We start from the raw sequence: 26874 nt of genomic DNA, 5'->3' as shown, positions 1-26874 counted from the left end.
GAGGGCTCCAGACCTCATAGTGCTCCAGAGCTGGGGTGTATAACAGTGATTGAGTCTGAGAGTTGTAACAGTGATGGTACATAGCTGAACAGCATACAGGGTGGAACTTGAGATGTAGGAAAGAGAACACGGGAGCGAAGGGCAAACGGAGAGAACAAAGATGCAGCTGTGCTCAAACGTATGTATGCAGAGGTGGGTGACAGTGAGATTTTGAACAGAACTGGGAAGAGGAGTTGAGTGAAGAGCGCAAATACACAGCCATAAGATCCATCAAGGGAAACACCAGACTGAGGAAGAAGACTAAAGGACGTGGGGATAGATAGGAATTTGAAGGACAGGTGGCGACAGGGCTCATCTGCATACAGAATGAAGACCCCAGGGAGGATAGGAAAAGGAGATCAAGATGTATGAAGGAACAGTTTCCACCAGCAAGGAAGTTGCCTGCTATGGAGTTATTCTCAGCTTCCATAGTGCTGAAAAGGTCTATGGCTTTGTCTACAAGATTCTGGACAAGGAATGATTTTCCACTGATAAGCGGTGTCAAGTATAGTATGTACACGTGTATTATACCTATTTATGTACAAAGGGCTAATTCAGCAGATGCATATTGCGATGGCTCAACAGTAATAAGAATCAGATTGGGATACTTCCAGAAGGGGGTGGGGGCAAAAATGTGCACAGAAAAAATGAAAACATGCATAATCTATACATATTTTGGATACCTAAATATACGGTATGCCTTAGTGTGTACCATACATTTCCGCACATTTGTCAAAAAAATCAAGAAGTGCATGTAACCTAAAATAATCACGTGCACTAACTTTCCTCTCTCTCTAATCCCAGCGCATGGTTACTAGCACTCGCCCTCTCATCTGTGTGTGACATACATCTCACATTTTGGGTGCAGCATAATAAATGTATTAGTGATGATGATTATTAGAGTGGAAAGAACTCTTGGGGGGTCAAGTTAAGGTGCATGAGTTTGGAGGAGAAAAGTTCACTGGAGAGGAGGATGAGGAGCACTGCAGTTAGTGTGGCAGACTGCAAAGCTTTTAGAGAGAATAAATTACAAATCAAGCAAAGCTTAATACCCACCGCTTGCCCGAGAATGTGCAGGAAGGTGCTGGGATAGGAGGATGTGTGCGCAAAGAAAAAGGACAGAGATTAAATATGTGGCCTAAATAGAGCGGATTAGAACATTAGAAAGCACAGGTTAGTCGCTAGAAGCTAAAAGCAGGAATCAGCTGGCGGTAAATGCCACACACAGCCAAACTGGTTGACCGAGAGCATCTTCAGTAGAATCCAGCGTTACCGTCATTTTGTCCACCAGTTCGGCCTAATTTCAGTTAATTGATTTTTAGTCCCACATTTCTCTTATTTATCCTAACACAGTCCTTGAGTTATATCCGGAGGACATTTTATTCAGACTAATTCAGTCTGTCTCCCTTTTACACCTTTTCCCATCAACATTTATATGTGATTGAAACATTTATCCTCTTTCCCACAGTTGAGATCACAATCAGGGCAAACCTGTAGGCACAACTATAACATGACCACCTCCTTTCTCAATTCCCTCCTTCACCATTACTAACATGTTTGAGCATCCAATGAGAAGTTAAAATTATATGGCGCACTTGTAAATCTTCAAAGGATGTCTAACTATTAATGAGTGTTGTCTGTTTGCATGTGCAGGAATTACAGGCAGTTTTAGTTCATGGTAGAATCCTCTCAATTGCTCTAAGTGGCAATGAAATCACTCACATCCCTAATTTTGGTGCATCTGTTGGTGTTAACACAAACACTGATCTCTCATTCTCCTCCAGAAGGCTATGAAATTTGCCCCAAGGATAAAGATTAAAAGATGGATGCAGCGACAAATGGAGCCCTGAGGGTAGTTTTTGTGCTTCTGAATTTAGGGTCGGACTCTAGTGTAAAAGATCTGGCTGGTGAGAATGAAATACTAGAAAGCATACTGATAGGGCTAGTGGCTCCTAAGACCAAGGATTACTCAGCCAAAAGGGAACTCTAATTATGGACATGTCTCTTTCCTTCTTGATATTTTAGAGCAGTGGTTCTCAACCTTTCCAGACTATTGTATCCCTTTCAGGAGTCTGATTTATCTTCCATACCCCAAATTTCACCTCATTTAAAAACTACTTGGTTACAAAATCTCACATAAAAATACAAAAGTATCACAGCACACTATTACTGAAAAATTGCTGACTTTCTTATTTTGTCTGTATGAAATTTTAGTTTGTTCTGACTTTGCTAGTATTTTTTATGTAGCTTGTTGTAAAAGTAGGCAAATATCAAGATGAGTTGATGTACCTCCCCGAGAAGACCTCTGTGTACCCCCAGGGGTACGTTTACCTGTATAACACAGGCCACAGAACTTTCCCCCCAGCAACATTCCTAGAATATATCTTGTAGAAAAACATCCAATCTTGATTTAAAAAATATTCAATGATGCGCCACCACAACCCTTTGTAAATTGTTACAATGGTTAATTACCCTCACTGTTAAAAAATTGTCCCTTATTTCCAGTCTCAATTTGTCTAGCTTCAACTTCCAGACATTGGAGTGTGTTATATCTTTCTCAGCTAGACTGAAGAGCTCATTATTCAATATTTTCCCCCATATAGATACTTTTAGACTGTAAACAAGTCACCCTTTAACCTCTTTGTTAAACTAAATAGATTGAGCTCTGAGACCATAACTATAAGACATGTTTTCTAATCCTTTAATCATTCTCATGGGTCTTCTCTGAACCCCCTCCAACTTATCAACCTCTTTCTTGAATTGTGGGCACCAGAACTGGACACAGGATTCCAGAAGTGGTTATAGATGTGAAGTGGGCATGGTTTTGGGGAAAATATGATACCTAACTGCAATTCTCAGGAAACTGAATGGTGTGTGCCACATCCTTTAATGCTTTCTTCTTCGAATGAGCTATGATCAGCATATTGTTTAAGATATGTAAAGATCGTTAATACTTTGCAAAATACCTTGAGTACTATGTCAGACCAAAATGCAAAGCCTTATACTGGAATTCCTTACAAGACGACAAAGGTAAGAAATTATGATGGGAAGGCCAAACAGAGGCATGGCAAGTAGGCCGCTGGAACTTTGGCCAAAGTTTCAATAACCCGTTTCACAATTTCCATATTGAACTTGAATTTCCTCAGTGACTTTCAAACCCAACACTGCTTTGTTGAATTTCCCCTTTAATAGCCAAATTATCAAGGTAGTGAGAATTTCAGAGAATGACTCCCAACCCCCAAGTTATCAAACTGAGCCAAACTGGATCAAATTAAATAAAAACGTCTGTTCCTCTAATGCCCTGGGACAAAGAAGAGCCCGGAATCCAGTTTACTTCTTCAAGAGGCAGAACAAATCTGACAGATGTTTCAAGGGGGTGTGCCTGAGCCTTCAGATGCTGGCAGGTCTGAGCTGCTTCCACAAGAACACAGAAGAACAACTCTCTGCTGGGTTGCCAGACATTTTAAAGTACAAGAAAGTAGAAGTTTTCAGAAGAAACTGGAAGTCTTGTGACAGGAAGGCTGGTATCTGTCAATAAGTAATAGATAATGTTGGGCATATGTATAGAAAGAACTGAGTTATGGATGTCTAAAGGTTACTTTTCCAAACCCAGACAAAGACATAGAATAGAAAGAGCAGATGATAAACTCTCTGCTGAATTAAGATGCTTAATATTTGGAAGGGGTGAATTAGCAGCTCGAATGACCATTTTTTCTCCTGAAGAGGAGGTTGAAAAGGTTTACAAACGCCAATTGAGTGGTTCTGTATTTCAAAGGACTATTTGGGGAAAAACTGGGACACAGAGATGGAGGACTGCCTGGAAAGATATTGAATTCTGGAAGCCCTTTAACATCAAAGGATTTGACATAGGCTTAGGAGCTTTAAAAGGCAGGAACCAGGAAAGATCTTTGGGACACAAAAGGGAAAGGTGGCGTCAGGAGTGGTCAGAGGTGAATGACTGATAGAGATGTAAGATTTTCTTTTCATTTTATTGTTTAACTTATGAGAAGTTCACACGTAGGGCGTTATGCAGATTGTTTCTCTTTGTTTTACTATCATGTTCTTGCTGTTTTTAAGAAGTCTTACTAAGAAAACTACTTTTGTATGGGTAATTTCACGCAGACAACCCATAACCACTCAACCATTCAAGGTCTCAGTAAAAGGCACGTGAGAACTGGTATCCTCTCCTAGTGTGTCGCACAGGGCCATGAGCAGATAAACCAAAGGAAAGCCCAGTAACCAAGGAGAAGATGCAAGTACAGAGGGGTGCATGTGACACGGTGAGAAGAAGTCAATGAGGTGTAAGTTATAGAGGGAGGCTGTGACAGACGGCAGGAGTGGTAGAGAAAATAAGAAGAGATGAAGGGATGAATGAGGATTTGAACAGAGGTGAAATCAAGGAAGTGGTACATACGTGCAACATTGCCCAAGTAGATTTACAAATGTAGGAGATGGAAGGGGAGGAGAAGAGCTCATAGCTCACGAAAGCTTATGCTCAAATAAATGTGTTAGTCTCTAAGGTGCCACAAGTACTCCTTTTCTTTTTTGCAAATACAGACTAACACGGCTGCTACTCTGATATGAGTAAATAGAAAGGCTAAATCAGTGAAGGAGATAGAAAATGGTTCCAGGACAGATGGAATGAGGAGGGTACAAGGTCAAGAATCAAATGAGGATTGCACGCAGTGGAGACAAGAGGTCTTGGGTGAGGAAGGAAACTAAACTGCTAAAGAGAAGCCCATCTATCTTTAACAGTCTGCAAGGCTTCCAAGATTTGCTTGAGCAAGGTCTGAAAGGGTTCGTATTTTGACTTGCAATATTTACATATACCAATACACCACTGAACCATTTTATTATCGCTGTAGCATTTTTTATCCTTTAAGAAAGGTCACATGAGGAAAATGCAACTGGAAGAAGGTGGCATTGCTGACCAGGGATTCTACTTGTGTTCCCTTTGTGACTCTACACACACACCAATAATTTTATACTAGTGCTGAAGAAAGCAAAATTATGTCAGTGACATGTGAAGCCAAAGGTATGGTTCCTGAATGGTTGAGGTTGGGAGGGAAGGGACTTGCTCCTGTTTTGTCTTCCTAGCATAACATTCTCTTACTGAGAGCAATTAATACTCCTTGTAAGATTTTATGCTGGAAAAACAAGCATTTTTTGTCAATTTTGCTTTGTTCTCCTTTGCTGCTTAGCTCTGTTCCACCTAGGAACGGTCCAGTACATGGTACTGATGTATATCATCCCAATCTGAACAGAAGAGCTGAACTGGCTAGTAGAAGGGCTGCATTTAGACAAACTACCTTTTCCCATGAAAAAAGCCATGATGCCTATAGAACGCTACCACCTGACACTGGCTAGGCATGGGGTGAGCGGAGACCACTAGTTATCATGCAAAACATGCTTGTCTTACTATTACCTTGTCCTTTCCCTTGCTTTGTCTCACTGGTCTGGTTCATGCCGCTGTTATGTATTGTCATAATCCAAAGTGTAAGCACCCTGGGGCTCTGTTTTCTTTACTACATGTTGGTGCCTCAACCAGCATAACCTTGGTGAGGGCTGTTAGCCACTAATTTAAAAAGATTAAATTCCAGCCCCCCTTTCTGGAGGTAAAGAATTAGAACGACCTCACCAAAATGCGGTAGGATCTAACACATGCAGAGAGGCTGGGATCAGTTAAGTGGGGATTCGTCTGTAGAGATGTTCTGGTCAAATCTTTAGTACACTTTCTTGATGTTTCAGAGTAGCAGCCGTGTTAGTCTGTATTCACAAAAAGAAAAGCAGTACTTGTGGCACCTTAGAGACTAAAATTTATTAGAGCATAAGCTTTCGTGATGTTTCGTGAGGATAAGCTTTTCTTGATGTTGGAAGCAAAATGCTTCCCCCAGCAAAACACAGGGTTTATTAAATTCTCCATGATCGTGTTCTTTCCCAGGAAGGAAGATGTGAGTATAGCACACAGCAACTAGATTGCCATCTCTTAAGAACAAGGAATTTGTCTTCGTTTGTTCTGCAAAATGCTGTGCTAATAGGAATGTAAGATCTGGGTCAGACCATGGTCCATCTTGCCCAATATCCTGTCTCTGACAGTGGACAATACCAGAGCTTCAGGGGGAGCATACAGAACAGGACATTAGGAGTGATTCATCCCTGTCTTTTACTCTCAGCTTTTGGTAGTCAGAGGTTTAGGGGTGCCCCAAGCATGGGTTTGCATCCCTGACCATCTTGGCTAATAGCCATTGATGGACTTGTCCTCCGTGAACTTACCCAGTTCTCAACCCATTTATACTTTGGACCTATCACACTATCCCATGGCAATGAGTTCCACAGGTTAGTTGTGTGAAAAAGTACTTTCCTCTTGTTTGTATTAAGCCTGCTGCCTATTAATTTCATCAGATGACCCCTGGTTTTGTATTGTGTGAAATGGTAAATAACACCTCCCTATTCACTTTTTCCATGCCATCCATGATTTTATCAAAACCTCCCCTTAGTCATCTCTTTTCTAAGTGGAACAGCCCTAATCTTTTCAGTCTCTCCTCAGACAGAAGATGTTTCAACCATCTTTATTGCCCTTCTCTGAATCTTTTCCAGTTGCACTGTATCCTTTTTGAGCTGGGGAGACAAGACCTGGACACAGTATTCAAGGCATGGGAGAACCATAGATTTATATAGAAAAATACCATAATTCCACTGTCTTATTTTCTATCACTTTTCTAACAGTTCCTAACATACTGTTAACCTTTTTGACTGCTGCTGTGAATTGAGCAGATGTTTTCAGAGAACTATTTATGGTGACTCCAAGATCTCTTTCTTGGATGCAACAACTAATTTAGAACCCATCATTGTATACGTATAGTTGGGGTTATTTTTCCAGTGTGAATTACTTTGCGCTTATAAACTCAGAAGTTCATCTGCCATTTTGTTACACAGTCATCCAGTTTTATGAGACCCCCCTGCAACCCCTCACAGTCTGCTCTGAACTTAACTATCTTGAATAATTTTGTATCATCTGCAAACTTTGCTACTTCACTGTTCATCCCCTTTTCCAGATCATTAATGCACATCACCTATACCTTAATAGTAATATGATACATCGAAGATTAAAAGAACATCAGGAAACTGTTAGCTTTGCATGTTACAAACATGAGTGAGGGGAGGGGGGCACACAATATTTTGGGCGAAGGCTGTAGTGCTAAATGAATAACAAGATTTCCACGTGAGAAAAATCTATGGAGCCAGCGAATATAGCGAAGAACAAGGTGATAAACAGTTGCATTGGGATCAGTAGAGGCTTATTCTGGCATGATTACTTATTGGGCTGCAGTTCTCCTCAAACTGGTTGATACATCTGTGTTTCTTATTGACTATACCCAGGAGTGGTTTAAATGAAAAATTGGAGTTTAATGAAATTTTAAATATAATTTTACTGCCCTTTTAATTTCTCATAAATCATCAGTTAAAGAACTTTAGAGTTTATGGAATTGCTTATTTTATGATCTAAGTATTGTAAAAAAAAACAAACAATCTGGTTTAACAAGCACTGGAATATGTTACAATGGTGAAAACCACTTTTGTAAGAAAAACAACAGCCTTCTTTTCTCTTTTTGTCGCAATGTCCAAATTTGGGTCATTTGTGGTTCCAACTACCTCTGAGATATGCAAGGTTTGGAAAAATATCAGAAAGCAGGGGGTCCTAAAACATAAAAAAAGAACTGTGTGCACAGAAGTAGGTTAAAAGCCACATATCAAACTTGTTGTAAAATTGCACATAAAGCCCTTTGAAAAAAACAAACAAAAAAAGACTTTTCTATAAGCATGGGCATTGCCCCTTCTATTTGTGGGTCCACAGCTTTTTTTTTGGGGGGGGGGGGGGCTTTTGCTTAAAAAAAAAGGAGGAAGCATCTCTATTGGTTAGAACAGACTGGAATCGGACCCCTGGGTTTAGTTCTGACTACTACTGCATTTGTTTCTGTCCTTGGGCAACTCGCTTAACTTCTCTGTGGCTCGATTTACAATACGTATGTAAGAATGGCCAGGCTGGGTCAGACCAAGGGTCCATCTAGCCCAGTATCCTGTCTTCTGATAGTGGCCAATGCCAGGTGCCCCAGAGGGAATGAACAGAACAGGTAATCATCAAGTGATCCATCCCCTGTCGCTCATTCCCAGCTTCTGGCAAACAGAGGCTAGGGACACCATCCCTGCCCAGCCTGGCTAATAGCCATTGATTGACCTATCTGCCATGAATTTCTCTCATTCTTTTTTGAACCCTGTTATGGTCTTGGCCTTTGCAACATCCTCTGGCAAAGAGTTCCACAAGTTGACTGTGCGTCGTGTGAAGAAACTTTCTTTTGTTTGTTTTAAATCTGCTGCCTTTTAATTTCATTTGGTATCCCCTAGTTCTTGTGTTCTGAGAAGGAGCAAATAACACTTCCTTGTACTAATTATAAAGGTCTTTTATATCTTCATATAAAAGGTGCTATAAATGCAATGTAGTAGTAGTAGTATCATTACTAGTAATAAAAGGAAAACATTGCAAAGTGACTGGTGACCTTCTGCAAACTGCAGACATGGCACTGGTAAAGCTGAACAAGGAACTTCAAACTCTTTAGCAATTAATACATCTTGGGAAACAGCTTTGCAACTGGAAAAAAAAAATCAATGTACCTTTGTGGATAGGTCTGGTTCCTTATAACATTTTCTTCAGTGCTTTGTCCAGCCTAAGTTTAGAAGTCTGAAGCAATGTGGTTTCCATCACTTCCTTTGAGGGACAATTCACAGGATGACAGATCTCATGATTCACAGGTTTCTCTCCAATCACTAGCCTAACATGTTTGTTAGAACCTTGCAGCTCAATGCCTGCTTACCTTGCTCACACCAGAAATCCTGCTGACATATATGAGACTACTCATATGAGTAAGGTGGCAGGATTTGGCCTTTCATGTTTACTTAAATTTATTTAAAGCCCTCAGAATGCTTTCTCTGCCAAGGTTTTGAAATAAATAAAAGGTATATTCATTGCTTTGAACACTCAAAGCACTATCCAAAAATGCTAAGTACATTGGTTCTCAGGAAGAATTAGTAGTACAGACTGGGAATTCCACGATGATCATGTCTGGGTTCGGTGGTGCAGTGCTTGGCCCTAGACATCTGCCTGATTATTGGTTCAGGGTAGGTGAGGTGATATCTTTTACTAGACTAACTTCTGTTGGAGGAAGGGTCCAGTCTTTGAACTGCACAGAGCTCTTCTCCAGGTCCGGGGAAAGACCTGAAGAACTCCTTCTCTTCTTCTTCCTTCTCCAGACCTGAAGATTTTTTTCAGTATAGTACCTAATCATTATGCAAAGACACACACACGAGGCATTTTTAAAAAACGTGATCATGGATAAAAACTCGAACGCCTCAAGATCCCATACCACTGAAGTCAAAGGGAGTGATGTGTGCTTTGCATATCTGTAAAAACAGCCTTTAATTAAATACCGAGGGTAATTAAAACATCAGGTGTAGAGGGCAGGAACAAGGCAAACTGCATCACTATTGGAGATGATAAAACTGAGCTTTGCACCTAACCTGACAAGTAGACAGAATTCTCGCAAATAAATTTATTTTCTTAGTACATTGGCTATCCAGTGATTGATTTTTGTTTGTTTTTTAGCATTGCATTAAAATCATGACAAGCTGCTCCTCAGAGGAGTATTCAAATTATTCACGCTGTCAGCAAAAGCACCAGACAAACAAATAGGAGAGAGGGCTTTTGGTCTTCGAAAAGGAAGAATGACCTACATCTGCGTTTACCATTCTCAGTGGCAAACAGCAGGGTTGACAGTGATGAATAGGAAGGTTAGGGCAACAGCATCTGTCTCAATTTTCCTGACTGAGATGGCATCTCAGGCCTTGGTTGGGCGGAGCAGGTCGCCTGCCCCTGCTGCTCAGGTTGGCGGCACCTGCTATTGAATGTCTGAGTGCTCCTGATTTTGTCTCGCAGAACAATTGCCTCCAAATCTCATGGAATTTAAGGAATCGTGCTTTTAAAACCTATATTAAATGTCATCCATTTCCCTGAGTGTTTGGGGGTTTTAAGAGGGGAAAAAAGCTGCCGCTTAGTGACCCATGTTAACGAATGGGAGGAAAATTCGACAGGGTTACAAAGTCCATTTTCAGCCAAGCAAAAGAAAGCTAAACTATTATTAATGACAACCACTTCCCATTATTTTCAGCAGCGGAGACTGGCCCTCCATGAACCCAGATATTGACAATTGGGGATTGAAAACAACTATTTCAGGGCCATGACTGTTACTAGACTTCTACAGGTGGAACTGTGGCAAAATTCAGATACCGTTCACACTGCTTGGAGCCAGATCCTTCCTCAAGGAGGATTCAAATAAGAATGTTGAGAATTAGGAAAAGGTTAAGGATCAGGCCCTCAGACAGAAGAAACTTAACTGGGTAATCTGCCAAGGAACCTATTTAATCTTGATAGTGAATGTCAATGGTTGCTGATTAATTGAAACAGTCTTAGCAGCATTTGTGTTTAAGGGGGACATTTGGACAGTATCAAATGGTACTCACCCTGGTCTTAAAGAGAAGTGACATTTCAAGTTCTGATTTCTTTATATGAAGGTGTTACCAAATAAAGATTATAATAAACAAGCATGAAATGACAGGTTTCAGAGTAGCAGCTGTGTTAGTCTGTATTTGCAAAAAGAAAAGGAGGACTTGTGGCACCTTGGAGACTAAAATTTATTTGAGCATAAGCTTTCATGAGCTACAGCTCACTTCATCGGATACATTCAGTGGAAAATACAGTGGGAGATTTATATACACACACAGAGAACATGAAACAATGGGTGTTACCATACACACTGTAACTCTATGTATATAAATCTCCCCACTGTATTTTCCACTGAATGCATCCGATGAAGTGAGCTGTAGCTTACGAAAGCTTATGCTCAAATAAATTTGTTAGTCTCTAAGGTGCCACAAGTCCTCCTTTTCTTTTTAAACATGAAATGCAATCAGTATTTTCTCAGGGCCCTGTACTACTCGCACCAAAGTCAATGGCAGTTTTGCCACTGAGTTTAATGGGAGCAACATTGGACTGACAGAATGTCCCAATTCAGAGGGCTCTGCTGTAATGAGATTGTGCCACAGACCTTTGCCAAGACACGTTCCCAACCCTAACATCAAACTTCTGGCTTTCAGGGTCCCAGGAGAGCCACAGGGGTGGGTATTTTGAAATTGCCACAAGTGAAAATTCTAACCCAAGTTGTGCTTTTTGTTTCTGAATTCAAAAACAAACAAACAAAACTTTATCAGCCTGTGCAGAGGAAATTTACATTTGCAACAAGCAGTGTATCTACTGCAGAAGTGGATCATTTAATACTTTCACAAATGCCCAGGGATGTAATGACAGACATTACATGGTATGGAGCTGAAAGTTGGCATATAAATGGTGAACTCTGAGGCAGTAATTTTCTCCTAAAAACCATAGTGGCTTTGTTAAAACATCTTTCCACTGCAGTTGCAGAAGATTTGGGATGAGGTTTCTGGTCTTGAGTTTGGATACTCTGACTGAACAATTGCTTGATTTGATAATACGAAATTTCACAAAAAAATTAGTCCGTACTGTGGAATGGCGACTTTTTGTATATTCGTAAATGAGTTGAAAATATCCTTATCATTTAACTTGGAAAAAATGTCTACTGAGCAAGTGAACAGTATTTTACCTCTGCTATGAAGGAAACAAAACGGTTCTATTGGTTCTGCACTGCACTGAATTTACTAACCCCTACGTACCATAGAATCATATGTACACCAAAATGATGAGTTACTTGGTAAGGATTTGCACCTAATGCAATGTTTACCCAGTTTTTAGCGAGGCAAACTAAAATTGTCTTTACAGGAAGTTTTCCTGAGTAAGAGTTCAGTAAGGACATCAGGATTCCATCTATGGTATGTATAGATTCACACACATTCACGTGACACCTGGACATTCACATTGTGCCTGTTTCACTGACACTGCACTGCATCCCAAGAAACCCTAAGCTTGATATAGGGGCAAATTCTACTCTCAGTGTAAATCTTTAACCTTAAATTAATCTGCACAGGTGTCACTAAAGTCAATGGGATTGCACAGGGTATAATCTGGTCTGGAAAAAGCCCATTACTGTAGGGATGACACATGAGAAGGAAAGAACAGAGATGGAGCATCACAGCCCAAGTTGAATTTGGGGGGCTGGCAGAGAAGCCTTAACTTGCTAACTGAACAAACTATACATTGAAATCAGTGGGATACAGTGATTAATTAACCCTGCAATGTCATTTTCACAAAGTCACTTTTTTGTGCATTTTAAGCAAAAAATCGAAGGCTTTTTACAGGATGTGTGCATAATTATGCTGTGCACCATCAATATTGCCTAGCTCTAATCCTACTTATTCTCTCACTGCGAAATCAAATAATTCCAGAGAATAATTAGGCAAAGCATCATACTCGCTTAATGAGGAGAATGATTAAACTAATATCCACGCCTGCAAATCCTTAGTGTGTGCTCTATATCACCTACTGCTATACCACCCAATACATTTTTTTAAATGTTTACAACTTATTCTGAATGCAAATGTCATGGATTTAAACAGGCTAGAAATATGAAAGACCTATCAGATGGCTAATCCATCTCCTTGCCAATGCAGGATAGTCCCTACAGCATTTATTCTACTGTTTTGCCTAGTCTTGTTTTAAATACTCCAAGCAACTGGGCTTCCACAGCTTGTCCTTTAGAGAATTTTTTGCCCTGCCAGGTGAAGGCCATTGAATAACAGTGAGATACTGTTATTCAAAGGACAGGATAGGAAAGTAAATGCAAATTGTTAGCCAAATATATGCATATTAGGCATAGCACACACCACATTATTATTGTGGTATACACAGCTTGCGGACAGTTATGTTCACAAATTATATTATGCCTTTCCCACAATGTTGTTCACTTCTATTCATGCAAAAAGGAATACCCATAACCCTTTGCACAGCTGAAGTCAGCAGTGACACAGGCCGATACAAAACCCTGTGAAAGGCAAGATGCCTGAATGGATGTACCTCTGTGACCTAACTGGTACTTGGAATGCAGCATTTCAAACAGAGATAAGGAAGAAATTGGTGGATACAAGAAAACAAAACAAAAAGCTGGTTGGTGGTTTAAGTCGTGGGTGACGTGCAGAGTGCTATCTAAACTTGCAAACAACCCTACTATAGATATAGCAAGTTTAAAGGCATATTGTTTGAAGCACATTTTCTGTTTCAGGCAAACTGAACACTGAGAGTGAGACTCACTTCTCAGAAGGAACGATAAAGTATGAACTCTCTCCATTCTGCACTGTACTGCTTTGTCTTTGATAACAACATTTGGCATTTTAGTTATTTGTTCTTACACATTCTTAATGACAAACCACAAGTGTAGTCAAGCAACTGGCTATACTTTAGACAATAAAATAGAAAGGGATACTGCGGAAAATGAAGACTGTAAAGGTCAGGCCAAGAAGCGTGTTTGTAATGTGGGGAACCCCAGTACAGAAGTTGCCTCAATAGTATATTTTCAATACATCATCATCCTGATCACGTTACATCCACTCTCCTCTCCATTTGCTCATCTTTTTTAAATGTATGCTCCTAAGACATAGGGACAGTGTCTTCCTCTGGGGCTGGAAAGTGCTATCGCAAAACAAACAGTCATAATAAAACTCTGAACTAGAATTAGCTTTGCTTCCTTTCAGTAGATCTTCAAGATGAACCCAAGAACCACCACTGTCCTAGCAGCAAGCCCCAGTACACAATGACTAAACAAGGTAAACAGGATAAATTGAATGATTTTGTGCCTTACGTTCACACTCCTCTACATCCAGGTTGAACTGCTGTAAGGCACCCAATGTAAGCTGCCTCACTTCAGCTTCTAGCAGCAGCTGCATCAGTGAAGTGGATAAGTGTTTGCATGCAGACATACATGCAGTCTGAGCCACCTTACCCTGGAAAATAAAAGGGAAATCATTAAGGAAATGATGCATAGGATCCAAATGGGACCATTTGTTAAAACAAAAAGTACTGTACATTCCACCCTCCTTAAAGAGTCCCCTCTGGCTCTAGGCATTTGTATGGTTCCCAGACATATGAAACCTTATTGTAATGATCCTCATTAAAAGGATTCCTTTTTAATAACTTTAAAGAAGCTACAGCAGGGCTAGATCCTGCATGATAGAAAAGGCCGTCTAAGTGCAGCTCAGAGCCCTCAATGCTGAAGACCATTGTGGTTATTGCATTCAGCGCCTCTCTGTATCAATCATGGATCAGCGCTCACATCGCACTCCCCATCAGTACCCAGCCCGGGCCCAGGCAGCTAATGATCCAACCAGCGGACCAAATTCGATGATGAATCCTAGTCACGTGTCATCTAAGGCACATTGCGCATCCGCTAAGAAGAATATCTAAGCAATGCCCAACTGCTAATGGGTAAGAGTTACAGCATAAGCTTATTTTGCACATCATCTTTCATGAAAACTGCATGCTTTAGAGAATTTACTTAGTTCCTAGACCAAAAAAAATAGCACTAATTGTATTTATAAGTACTGCAAACTCAAATCAACAAATGAACCAGTATCTGAAGATATGCAGAGTGGGATTTTTCAAAAATGTTTAGTAATGGCCTAACTCCGTTTGTATTAAAATCAATGAGAGTTTTACCATTGACTTCAGTGGGAGCGGAGCTAGGCCTTGTGCTGAATTTCTCCCCAGACAACACATGGAATCCATATTATGGTGCGGCTGTAGCACCGTTCTCAGGCACTGGTTTGGATGAGAAGCAGAGTGGAGGTAAGCCCATGGCCCACTGCAGGGCACACACAGGCCTCTTGTATATAGCTGTAAATGTAAAGTCCATTCTGAAGACTGGCTCTAGCAAGCTTAGTGCTCTTCAACCTTCTTCTGATGCTATCTAGGTTCCTTGCAGACACAAGCAAGGAGCGAGCTGAAGGAAATGTCATCGAAGGAACAAGGTAATTGAAATAGCTGTGGTTATCCTGATAGAATCACTCCCCGGGGGGAATCCGAGGCAGTTGGCTGCACCTCCTGTCTTGTCCCACCCTAGGGAATGTGATCAACAACATTCTGCTCCCCTTAAACCATACCTAATTCACCAGTGATTAATTAACTGGTGGTGTCTACAGGCAGGAAAAGTAACTCAGCCATTATTATGTGAGGGCAGCAGTGACTGCTGCTGTGCACTAAAGCAAAGCCAAGTGCTCTGTGCAGACAGTTTAAAACCTGTGCGGATAGTAGCTTCTTTAGCTCCAGCATGAGAAACATAAATGACAGCAAGTACAAGTGGCCATGACCGCTCAGATAAAGGTGATATCCTGCCTATACTTATAGGCATCAGGATTTTCTCACAGTAGTTAGGAATTATTCCTCTTGTACATATACACAATTTAAACTCAAAAACATAAAACGTGACCCATTTCCTGGGTTTTCAGTTTAGCCACAACTCCCCCCCCCCCCCCCAGTTTCAGGGCTATCTGCATGGGGAAATTTACTGGTATAATTATACCAGCAGAGCTGTGCCAGCGGAAGTCCCCACATGGATGCTTTCTTTCGGGACTCAGGATGCCTTTTTTGGTTCCACTTAAACCATTTCCAGAGAGACAAACTAAAGTGAAAAGTTTCAGAGTAGTAGCTGTGTTACTCTGTATTTGCAAAAAGAAAAGGAGTACTTGTGGCACCTTAGAGACTAAAATTTGAGCATAAGCTTTCGTGAGCTTCAGCTCACTTCATCAGATGCATTCAGTGGAAAATACAGTGGGGAGATTTATATACATAGAGAACATGAAACAATGGGTGTTACCATACACACTGTAACAAGAGTGATCACTTAAGGTGAGCTATTACCAGCAGGAGAGCGGGGGTAAATTTTACCTCAATTGTATGCAAAGTCCGAGAACAAATTTTGAAATGGAGAGTAATTAAAGGCATAGAGGTATCTAATATGGTTTTACAAAAGGTAGATCATGCCAGACCAACCTGATTTCTTACTTTGAGAAGATATCTAATTTTCTAGACAAAGGAAATGCAGTAGATCTAATCTACCTGGATTTCAGTAAAGCATCTGATATAGTTCCACATGGGAAATGAGTTAAATTGGAGAAGATGGGATTGATATGAGAATTGAAAAGGGGGAAAGGAACTGGGTAAAGTGGAGACTACAATGGGTCATGCTGAAAGGTAAACTGTCAGATTGGAGGGAGGTGGACCAGAAGAACAGCCACACTAGGTCAAGACCCATGGTCCATCTAACCCAGTATCTGGTTTCAGTCAGTGGCCAATGCCAGGTGCTTCAGAGGAAATGAACAAAACAGGGCAAATATTGAGTGACCCATCCCCGGCTGTCCACTCCTAGCAGTTGATAGTTAGAGGATAGGGACACCCCATGCATGAGGTTGTATCCCTGACCATCTTGCATTGATGGACCTACTCTCCATGAAAGTTCCTCAAAGGTCAGTCTTGGGACCAATCTTATTTAACATTTTCATTAAAAGACTGTGGCACAAAAAATGGGAATGTGCTAATAAAATCTGACGACGACACAAAGTTGGGGGTATTGCCTCCTAGAGGAGGAGGACTGGAATATACAATACCTGGATGACCATGAAAACTGGAGTAACAGAAATGGGATGAAATTTAATAGTGCAAAGGACAAGGTCATGGCACTTAGGGGCTACCAACAAGAATTTTTGCTCTAAGCTGGGGACTCATCAAGTGGAAGTGACAGATGAGGAGAAAGACCTGAGGTGTACTGGTTAATCACAGGATGACTATGAGCCATCAGTCTGATGCAGCCACAAAAAAGGCCAATGCAATCCTAGTAAGCGTCAAGCAACACATTACCAGTAGAGATTGGGAAGTGTTAGTACCATCATACAAGGCACTGGTGAGACCTCATCTGGAATACTGTGTGCAATTCTGGTCTCCCAGAAAGATGAATCCAAACTGGAACAGGTGCAGAGAAGGGCTAGTAGGATAATCAGGAATGGAGAACCTACCTCATGAAAGGAGACTTAGGAGCTTAGCTTATTTAGCCTAACAAAACAAAGTCTGAGGGGAGATACGACTGCTCTCTACAAATACATAAGAAGGATAAACACCAGGAAGAGAAAGTAGTTATCTAAGTTAATGGCCAATGCTGGCACTAGAACAAATGGTCTTAAACTGGCTGTCAATAAGTTTAGGCTTGAAACTAGATGAAGGTTTCTAAACGTCAGAGGCATGAAGTTCCAGTACAGCCTTCCAAGGGGATGAGTAGGGGGCAAAACACCTAACTCGCTTCATGACTGAGTGATACATTTATGGAGGGGATGGTATGAGGAGGTTGCCTGCAATGGCATATGCCCCATCCATGACTGCTATTAGCAAATATCTCCAACGGTCTGAGATGGGATGCTGGATGCAGAGAATTCTTTCCCAGGTATCTGGCTGGTGGGTCTCATCCACACATTCAGGGTCTAACTGATTGCTATATTTGGGGTTGGAAGTAATTTTCTCCTAGGTCAGATAGGCAGAGACCCTGGGGTTTTATCATCTTTCTCTACAGGGCAGAACATGTGTCACTTGCTGGTTTGAACTAGAGTAAATAGAGGATTCTCTGTAACCTGAAGTCTTTAAATCAAGATTTGAGGACTTCAGTAACTCAGTCAGAGCTGTAAGTCTGGTTTTCTAAACCTTTTATCATTTTTGTTGCTCTCCTCTGGACTCTCTCCAATTTGTCCACAACTTTTTTTGATGTGTGGCACTCAGAACTGGACACAGTACTCCAATTGAAGCCTCACCAGTGCTGAGCAGAGCAGGACAATTACCTCCTATGTTACTATACCCTAAATATTAGCCTTTTTTGTAACTGTATCACATTGTTGACTCATTAAATTTGCAACTCCTCCCAGCTTTGTGGCGTCCACAAATGTTATTTGCATACAGGCCACTTCTTCAACAAAGTCATCAATGAAAATATTGAATAGTTTTGGACCCAGGACAGACCCGTAGAACCCCACTAGATACATCCCCCCCAGGTTTGACAGCAAAGCATCAATAACTACTCTGAGTATGGTCTTTCAATCAGTTTTGCACCTATTTGATAGTAATTTCATCTAGACTACCATTTCCTAGTTTGCTTATGAGAATGTCATGTGGGACTAAAAGAAAAGGAGTACTTGTGGCACCTTAGAGACTAACAAATTTATTTGAGCATAAATAAAGTTAGTCTCTAAGGTGCCACAAGTACTCCTTTTCTTTTTGCGAATACAGACTAACACGACTGCTACTCTGAAACCTGTCATGTGGGACTGTGTCAAAAACCTTACGAAAATCAAGACATATCACATCTATCCAACTACAGCTTTCCCTCTTATCCATCAGGCCAGTAACACAGTCAAAGAAGGAAACTAGAATGGTTTAGCAAGAAATGTCCTTGACAAATCCATGTTGGCTGTTACTTATCACTCATCTTCTAGCTGCTTACAAACTGATGGTTTAATAATTTGTTCAATGAATTGTTTAATAATTTGACAAGATGTGAATAAGCCATCTTGTTCAGAGTGGCACAATTTTCAATTTTTTTCAATATAAATATTCAGAGCTAAATCATTAAAATATTGAATACTATAATTTACAATGCTGTTCTCCTTTTGAAAAGTGGCTATCGTGTATGTAAAACTGGCAACTTCTTCAACAAACAGATATGTTCTTCATGGGCATTTTCATGCATAGCTGCTCACATTTTCCTTAACAAAAAAAACCCAGCCACAAAATTCTTCTAGTCAACACGGCTAGGAGAGCGAGCTTGACTCTTCTCTGTCAAATGCATTAGCCAAATGATGACCAGGGTACACCTCGGTCCACTGATGTCAATGGAGCTGCAGTGGTGTAACTGACAATATAATTTAGCTTGCAGAATCCCAAAAGATGAAAACAACCATGATGTGGGAGCAAGATAGAATCACAGAATCATAGAACCACAGGGTTAAAAGGGACCTCAAGGGGTCACCTAGTCTTACCCCCTGCCAGAATGCAGGATTTGTTGCGTCAGACACAACAAGACAGATGGCCATCCAGCCTCCTTTTGAAAACCTCCAATGAAGGAGCTTCCACAATTCCCCATGGCAGTCTGTTCCATTCTCCTACTGTTCTTACAGTTAAGGAAGTTTCTCCTGAGATTTAATCTAAATGTGGTATTCTGTAGTTTGAACCCGTTGCCCCTTGTCTTACCCTTTGCGGAAAGAGATAATTTTTCTCCATCTTTTTTATGGCAGCCTTTCAAGTATTTGAAGACCGTTATCACGTCCCCCACCTTAATCTCCTCTTTCCCAAACTAAACAAACCCAGGCCCTTCAGCCTTTGTTCTCAGCTACTCTTCAACTCCCATGATATGAAAGGGATTTGTTCTTTCAATAAGAAAACCAGGGATCTGTTTTTCAGAGTTTGAATTTGGGCTGCTTCTGAAGAATTATGATGGAAATTATGAAGGAAAATAATGGTAAGGAAATGGACTGATAGAGGCTGAAGAAAAAGTAAACTTTAACAGAAATTTAAGGAGGGGCTGAAAAACCAAGCTTTCCTTACAGAATATGGTCAAGGACAGGCCGGCCATTGGGACCTGGATCCCATTCATCTGGCTGAAATACCAGCTAACAGGAAAGCTACCAGCAGAATAGAGAAAATACTATAAGCAATCCACCTGAGCCTTTTAAAAAAGGGAGCACTGAGAGCCTTCCTTGAGGCTTGACTAAGATCCTATGGCTGAGAAGGACATTGCACCAGAAGATAGATGTGGATACGGTGTTTTAATGGGCAAACAGATTCCCCCACACACTAAAGAGAAATGCTAACCACTAAGCAGACTTCCAAAGATGCCACCTTCTACAGACCAAAGCAACAAGGTGGGGCAAGTAAGTTTCCTTTCCCTGCATATTTATCCTACCCCATAGTCTCAATCTAATGCATTTTTTCTTTAGGTGCTTTCTTTCATAATCTTAAACCAGTTTTGCTTGCCTGGTTTGTTCTCAGGTTTTCCAGCTACTTTTCAACTCCCAGTGGCAAAACTTCCATTAATTCTATTGGGAGCTGGATTGTTTTTTAGGTTTTTTTGTATCAATTGAAGATCCACTGCCACTCTACATTTCAAACCTTCTCTGGCTAAGAAAAGCTAGATGAAGCTCTCTCTTTACAGCTTGTCAAGTCACTCCTTTGGCCACAGGAGTCCTAGAGAAGTGATATGGGGTGACCTCAGTCCCATTGCGGCCCCACAGTATTCTGCTCAGATTCTTTTACAGCCTTTATCACCACGGTACTTGAGTGCCTGCCAGAAATGTCCTATACAACTTGACTAATATCTGTTACATGGCTTGTTTCTTCTCCCTTCCACTTTCTATGAGGAAACTGTGTGGATATTTAAAAAAAACCCGATATTATATATACCCTATGCTATTAACAAAAGGCAGACCAAAGAAGTGCACATCTTGCACTTGGAGTGGACAGTGGTGAGATTGGTGGTGGTTCTAGATCCTGTGGTCCTTCATTCCAGAAAGTTGGACCAACACCTAAGAAAGCTGTCCTTGCACAGACAAGTTTTACCTTTGCGATAGTCAGTTCCACTGAGTTTGAGGAGTAGAGCTGTCTATTCTCCTCATCCTGGAACTTCAGGTGACTTTTTAAGATGTCCTTGGGCCACAGCATGCCTGAAGATAAGACCTAGTGCCTTCAGTTTGGCACTATATCTCTGGGAAGCTAGCGTAGAGTGGAATATAGCTCTAATATACTTGCACAGGCCTGTGTTGCTGAGGTACTATGCTGCCATGTTTTGTAGCAGCTGGAATTCCTCAAAGGCTGATGGTTTCATGCCCAGGCAGATAACATTGCTGTCATATAGCTGAGAAGTGACAAAGGCATGTATTACTGTGTATGATGGAGTATTTCAGTAAATCTCAGTATGATTGAGAATAAGCCAAAGAAACAAAGTCTGATCTTGTGAGGTCAATGTGCAGACCTAATTAATTTTTTAAATAGCGTTATCTATGTATACGAACTATTTTACAACTATGATGTTTCCGTTGATCCATACAAACTAATATTTTGCTCTCACACTAGCTTGTGCTTAAATTGCAGAACTCACAAATTAAGCAGGTTCAGGATGCTAAAGGAAATGGTATTAACAATTCAATAGGTAGCACTCTACCTTGTGATTCAGAATTGAACCAGTGCCCCAGCACAATAATGAGTTCTGTGCTGCTGGAGGTGCACATTTCAAATAAGATAAAATGGATGTCCTAACAACTTATGATCATTAAAGACCTTGTGACAGTTTTTCTCCTACCTGGATACCTCCATCATTTTCAGTTGTATGAAATATTTTGCTTCATTTCCTGCCCTAAACTGGTTTGTAGTATTGCTATATAGTGTTCAAAAGCTGCTATGCTTGATTCCACAGACGGCTGAAGTTCTTCTATATAAAAATTCTCCAAATTTGTGGGTGTAATTTTTAGGTACAATTTTAGATGACTGGACAATGAAATAATCTAAGCATTATCATCATCATCAATCAATGTTTAACAACTGCAGGAGCAAGAACATTAAATATATACTTGAATGTTTTAATAAAAACAGGGACATACTTACAGAACAGCTAGTTTTTATGGCAGCTTTCCAAAATCCTACTCATCTTCCCAAATGGGGAGAGAATTTGGTTTTTTTGGATGGTTGAGCAAAATAACATGAGTTATTTTCATCACTGTAGTAAGGACAGGCAAGTAGATTTTAATGCCTATGCTAGTAAGTTTTCCTGACAGTTTTAGAAGAATCTGTTTTTAAAATTAATCAATATAATCTTAATATATCTTGCAAGCGACAAACATTGTTGGGTTTCATTCATCTTCTGCAGTGGGGATTTTCCTTCTGGTAAGATGCTATCCATTATAGAGAAAATACACTATGTGTCTCCTATTGTTTATTGCGGTTCCCAATGTCCATGAGTATTCATTACTCACCTCAAAACAAACAGCTTTATTAAAATTAACATGAAACATGGGAACTTATGTCAGATAGAGCCAAAGGCTTTTACATTTTATCATGTATTTGTACCATTTTGACACATTCAGTGATTTAAAGATCACTTGTGCCAATTTCTCATTTCCAAACATAGTGGTAATCACAAAACTATTTCATTGCTATTTTTCTTCATTATTGAGAACAGTCACTTGGGTTTTATTATGCACTGGCAACTCAGGTATATTTGTTCACAATTTCATTTTAGCTTTAAATGACAGATATAAAACAAAGCTGTCAGAAAGGACAGACAGTGGTAAGTAGTACGTTGGGGCCCACATTTTGAAATATGAGATCATTTAAAAAATGTAATGTGCTCTCTTCCTCTGTTTTACAAGGAAATCAGGTGTTAAGAGCATTATTCTTTAATGGGAAATACAAATAATAATTTGTACCTGTCAGGCCAGATCCAACTGCCATTGAAGTCAGTGGGGCAAGACTGAGTCCTTACAGAACTTTCCACCTGTAATTCTCAAAGTTCTTTGCAGAGGAGGGGAAGAACGGTCATCTACATTTTACGCATGGTGTAACTGAAGCACACAGAAGTTGAGAGACTTGCCCAAAGCTACATAGTGAGAGTCGCAGGCAGAGCTGGGAACAGAACCTAGGTGTCGTGAATCCCAGAACCATTTTAAGTCCATTAGACGACAAGTGCTCTTCTGTTCTGGATGGTATGAAAGATAACCTTCTAATGTTTGAAAGACAGTTTTGAAGATTTCTCTCTCTATGTAGACTGAAGGTGGTGATGTGAACTGCCCTGGGACATTCATCACGTATTTTGCATGAAGCTCATCTTGTCAGCTATACCATAGCCATACCACTGTCTACTGTTATCCTATCACCTACGGTTCTTTCAGAAGCACGTTGGTGGCTGTTCAGTATGTGGTGCTCTTCTTTGTGAGTAGGCATTGAACCCACTCTCTAACTGTTGCGAGAGGCCTGGAACCGAAATGACCTGCAGCCATCTTCTGTATGGACTTAGCATAACCCACAGTCATTTTGTATATTCAGCCACCATACGTTGGAAATAAAAATTATAGTCAGGAAAATTTGGCCTTGGCTTAGGTAGATAGACAATACCAATTGCAGCATTATTAAGAGGGATAGATACAGTAAAGTCACAGATTCATGAGAAAGGAAGGGAGCACTGGAATGGGTTACCTAGGGAAGTGATGGAATCTCCTTCCTTAGAGATTTTTAAGGTCAGGCTTGACAAAGCCCTGGTTGGTATGATTTAGTTGGGGATTGGTCCTGCTTTGAGCAGGGGGTTGGACTAGAAGATGGCCTTCTGAGGTCCCTTCCAACCCTGATATTCTATGATTCTAAGGGAGTATGGACAAGCTAACCTTGAGTTTCTGCAAGTTTCTTACTGGATGTCTGAGAAGTAGAAACTACGAAGTTTTGCTATTGGTAGAGAAATTGTTTTATCCCATTAGGGGGTTATGATTGGTTAGATTTATTGCATAGTCATGTGTTAAGTATAGGGGTTTTCACAACACATTTTTTGGTGGCCTTAGACTGTGGCCACTAACTCTTGCTGGTGGACACTTTGACAATTTTTCCTAAAATACTTAATTAACTTTAGGAAAAACAGATAAATATGCACATATGATGTTGCTCTGAGGCAAAAAAGCAAATTCTTGTGCTCAGGTATCTAGTCAATAGGCAGAGTGGAAGGAATTAAGGAGGGAAAGGTAATTTTTATTACTACAGTTTGATAGCAAATCATTGTAATTGATTTCTGTAGCGTTTTTTTTTTTTCCAGCCTCAGTAATAAAAATAACGGACAGTTGTCTCTATTCTTTACTGGACCGAAACAGAACAGAAACACAAAGAAGGTGCTTTGCATATTCTGCTTTTTTGGTTGATTTTTTGTAAAGAGTTGCTAGCTAGTGAGTCTGCTGCTGTGAAAAGTGAGATATGTTAATATCATTTTTCACAGCAGATTTACTGAGCCCCAGCAAGCTGGGCGACAAATTAAGCCCTGGATGGGGAGGTGGATAGGGAGACGGTGGGACCAGGGGCAATGGGGGGGTTGGAGGCAGCAGCGGGGCTTAGGGTGATGGGGCACGGGGATGAGCCCAGAGCTGGAGCCTGGGGTCCCGCTGCACGGCTGGGGACTGCAGGAGGCAGCAGGGACCAGGGGTGATGTGCAGGGGGTGAGTCCAGGACTGGATCACTGGGCCAGAGCCCAAAGCCCTGTGGCTGGGGGAGGGAAGGGGGGGAGGCGGAGACTGCCGCCACCCAGCCAGAGCCTGCCCCTGCTATGCCAGGGCTGAAGCCCGAGCAGCACAATCCCTGGGAAGGTGGGGAACTCCCTCTGGTCACCTGCTTCTACAGTGTTTGTGGCTCCAGAAGGGTACATGCACCAGCACTTGCTGGTGGCCATGGGGGGAGGGGCCACTGCTTTGCCCTCTCCCCCCCACCACCACCCAGGAGGCTGTGGCCACAGGAAAAGCCCCTGGTGGCTGCATTTGAGAAACACTGGAAGAAGGACTCATTTTATCTATAATAATGAGGGTCAGAAGAGAAGCTTGTTGAAACCTAACTTCAGGATACAGCTCATGATCAAAGCTACCAGAACGCTTATACCCTGCACGACCATACCGTGCAGCAGCCGGAGCCCCAGGCAAAATCCAATCCTGACTGACCATCGGGAGATGGCCGTCTGCTTTATTAGAAGTGGTGAGCGTTAGATGCTTGGAGTGTGTATTCTGTTGATTAATTGATAACATACATACATTAAGGATATTTACTGTGTAAAGGCTCTTCCACTGGGAAAAGGTCCCATTAACACGTCGAGGGTCACTGCACCCAGATGGGGGAGGAAAGGTCTCTAAACTTGTGTGGATAACACAAGCTGGCACTTGTGGTGCTGATATCTTTCATTTTATGTAAAAATAAAAAATCTTGGCCACTCCTGGACAAAGATCTTACCACACTTTTCACAAGAGTACAGTCCCGATATTAAAACTTAGTAACCTAAGTTCCAATTCCAGCAACTGGATACACTACGGGCAAAATCAAGGGAATAAAACTAGCAAATACTATGAAAGTGTGAGGAAACCCAGAAATCCCCTTTAGAGAATTCTTGGCTGTCTTTTGAATAGTATTGGCTAGGAATACCCACCCATATGTGCCTAAAAATCATACAAGCAAACTGAATTGGGAAAGAGCATGAATGGCTTATAGGTATTTATGACAATTGCTGTCAACATGTCTACCATGTTGTACATGTTCTTTTGGCCAGCAGGGATTACATAATGAAGAGTGCATGACATGATGTTGCTCTGAGGCAAAAGAGCAAAATCTTGTGCTCAGGTGGAGTAGTCAATAAGCAGAGTGGAAGGAATTAAGGAGGGAAAGGTAATTTTTATTACTACAGCTTGATAGCACAACAGCTTCTTTACTGAACCTTCAAACAAAGATTTCTTGCTGCCCCAAGAGATTTCCTAGCACCATTTCATTTCACAGACACTAACTGGAATCTGAAGAAGAAATAAATACAATAGTCACTTCCAGCAAATTCTCCTGTCCGCTCAGTTTTCATGCAGGCGATGCTTGGGATCAAACACACTGCTGGTGTCAGTGGGCACAACCCCACTAAACTCAGTGGAACTACCTCCCTAGCCGAGAATAAGGCCTTTGGTTTCCACAACCCTGACATCTAAAGACGTTTAAACATTTAAACAAGATTAAATTTTCCATGTAAGAAACAGCTCAGAGTCTTAATAGGATTTTAAAACATACACAAAGTCAGGTAATTCAGATCCAACATTTTTTGGCTTTGTAAAAATGTAACTATAAATGTTTTCTAAATAAAAAAAAAACAATTAGACCAGTTATAAACAACCTGAGCATTAGTTGCTGTTGGACCAAAGATTCCATCTCTCCTCCTCCTCCTCCCTTTTACCCTGGGTAGGACGCAACTATTGAGCTATAGGGATGTAGGAATCACCACACTGGATCAGAGCAGTGCCCAGTTTTCTCCAGTATCTTGTCTCTGACAGTGGCCAGTATCAGCATCAGAGGAAGGTACAAGAAAACCTTGCAGTTACGGGATAACCTGACCACAATGAACATTTTTTTCCTAACCCCAAATTAATTGAAAACTGATTAATTATGCCCTGAAGTATGGAGTATGCCCTTCCAAAATTCTTGGGTTTTTTTAAAATCTTATTATAAATCTAAAAATTCCTCTTAGCCACATATAAGCCCAAAGTAAATGATACAGGATGCTCACGTTTGTGTTTGGAATGCATTCAGTTTAACATTGTAGGGCATTAACGGGCTCAACAGATAGTGATCAATGGCTCCATGTCTAGTTGGCAGCCGGTATCAAGTGGAGTGCCCCAAGGGTCGGTCCTGGGGCCAGTTTTATTCAATATCTTCATTAATGATCTGGAGGATGGTGTGGATTGCACCCTCAGCAAGTTTGCAGATGACACTAAACTGGGAGGAGAGGTAGATACCCTGGAGGGTAGGGATAGCATACAGAGGGACCTAGACAAATTGGAGGATTGGGCCAAAAGAAATCTGATGAGGTTCAACAAGGACAAGTGCAGAGTCCTGCATTTAGGATGGAAGAATCCCATGCACTGCTACAGACTAGGGACCGAATGGCTAGGCAGCAGTTCTGCAGAAAAGGACCTAGGGGTTACAGTGGAAGAGAAGCTGGATATGAGTCAACACTGTGCCGTTGTTGC

At 41.0% G+C, this 26874-nt stretch overlaps 1 protein-coding gene across 7 annotated transcripts in view; it reads right to left on the bottom strand.

Moving 5' to 3' along the window:
• EXOC6B (exocyst complex component 6B) overlaps positions 1-26874 on the bottom strand; it is a 456300-nt gene that overhangs the window by 112261 nt on the left and 317165 nt on the right. For all 7 annotated transcript variants that reach the window (XM_038398631.2, XM_043512818.1, XM_038398630.2 and 4 more), the window contains one exon: positions 13917-14058. In XM_038398631.2, the coding sequence (XP_038254559.1) occupies positions 13917-14058 (142 nt within the window). The remainder of the gene's footprint in view (positions 1-13916; positions 14059-26874) is intronic.

Source organism: Dermochelys coriacea, chromosome 4 (genome assembly GCF_009764565.3).
Source record: "Dermochelys coriacea isolate rDerCor1 chromosome 4, rDerCor1.pri.v4, whole genome shotgun sequence".
NCBI lineage: Eukaryota > Metazoa > Chordata > Testudines > Dermochelyidae > Dermochelys > Dermochelys coriacea.
This window is presented reverse-complemented; position numbering and strand designations above follow the sequence as displayed.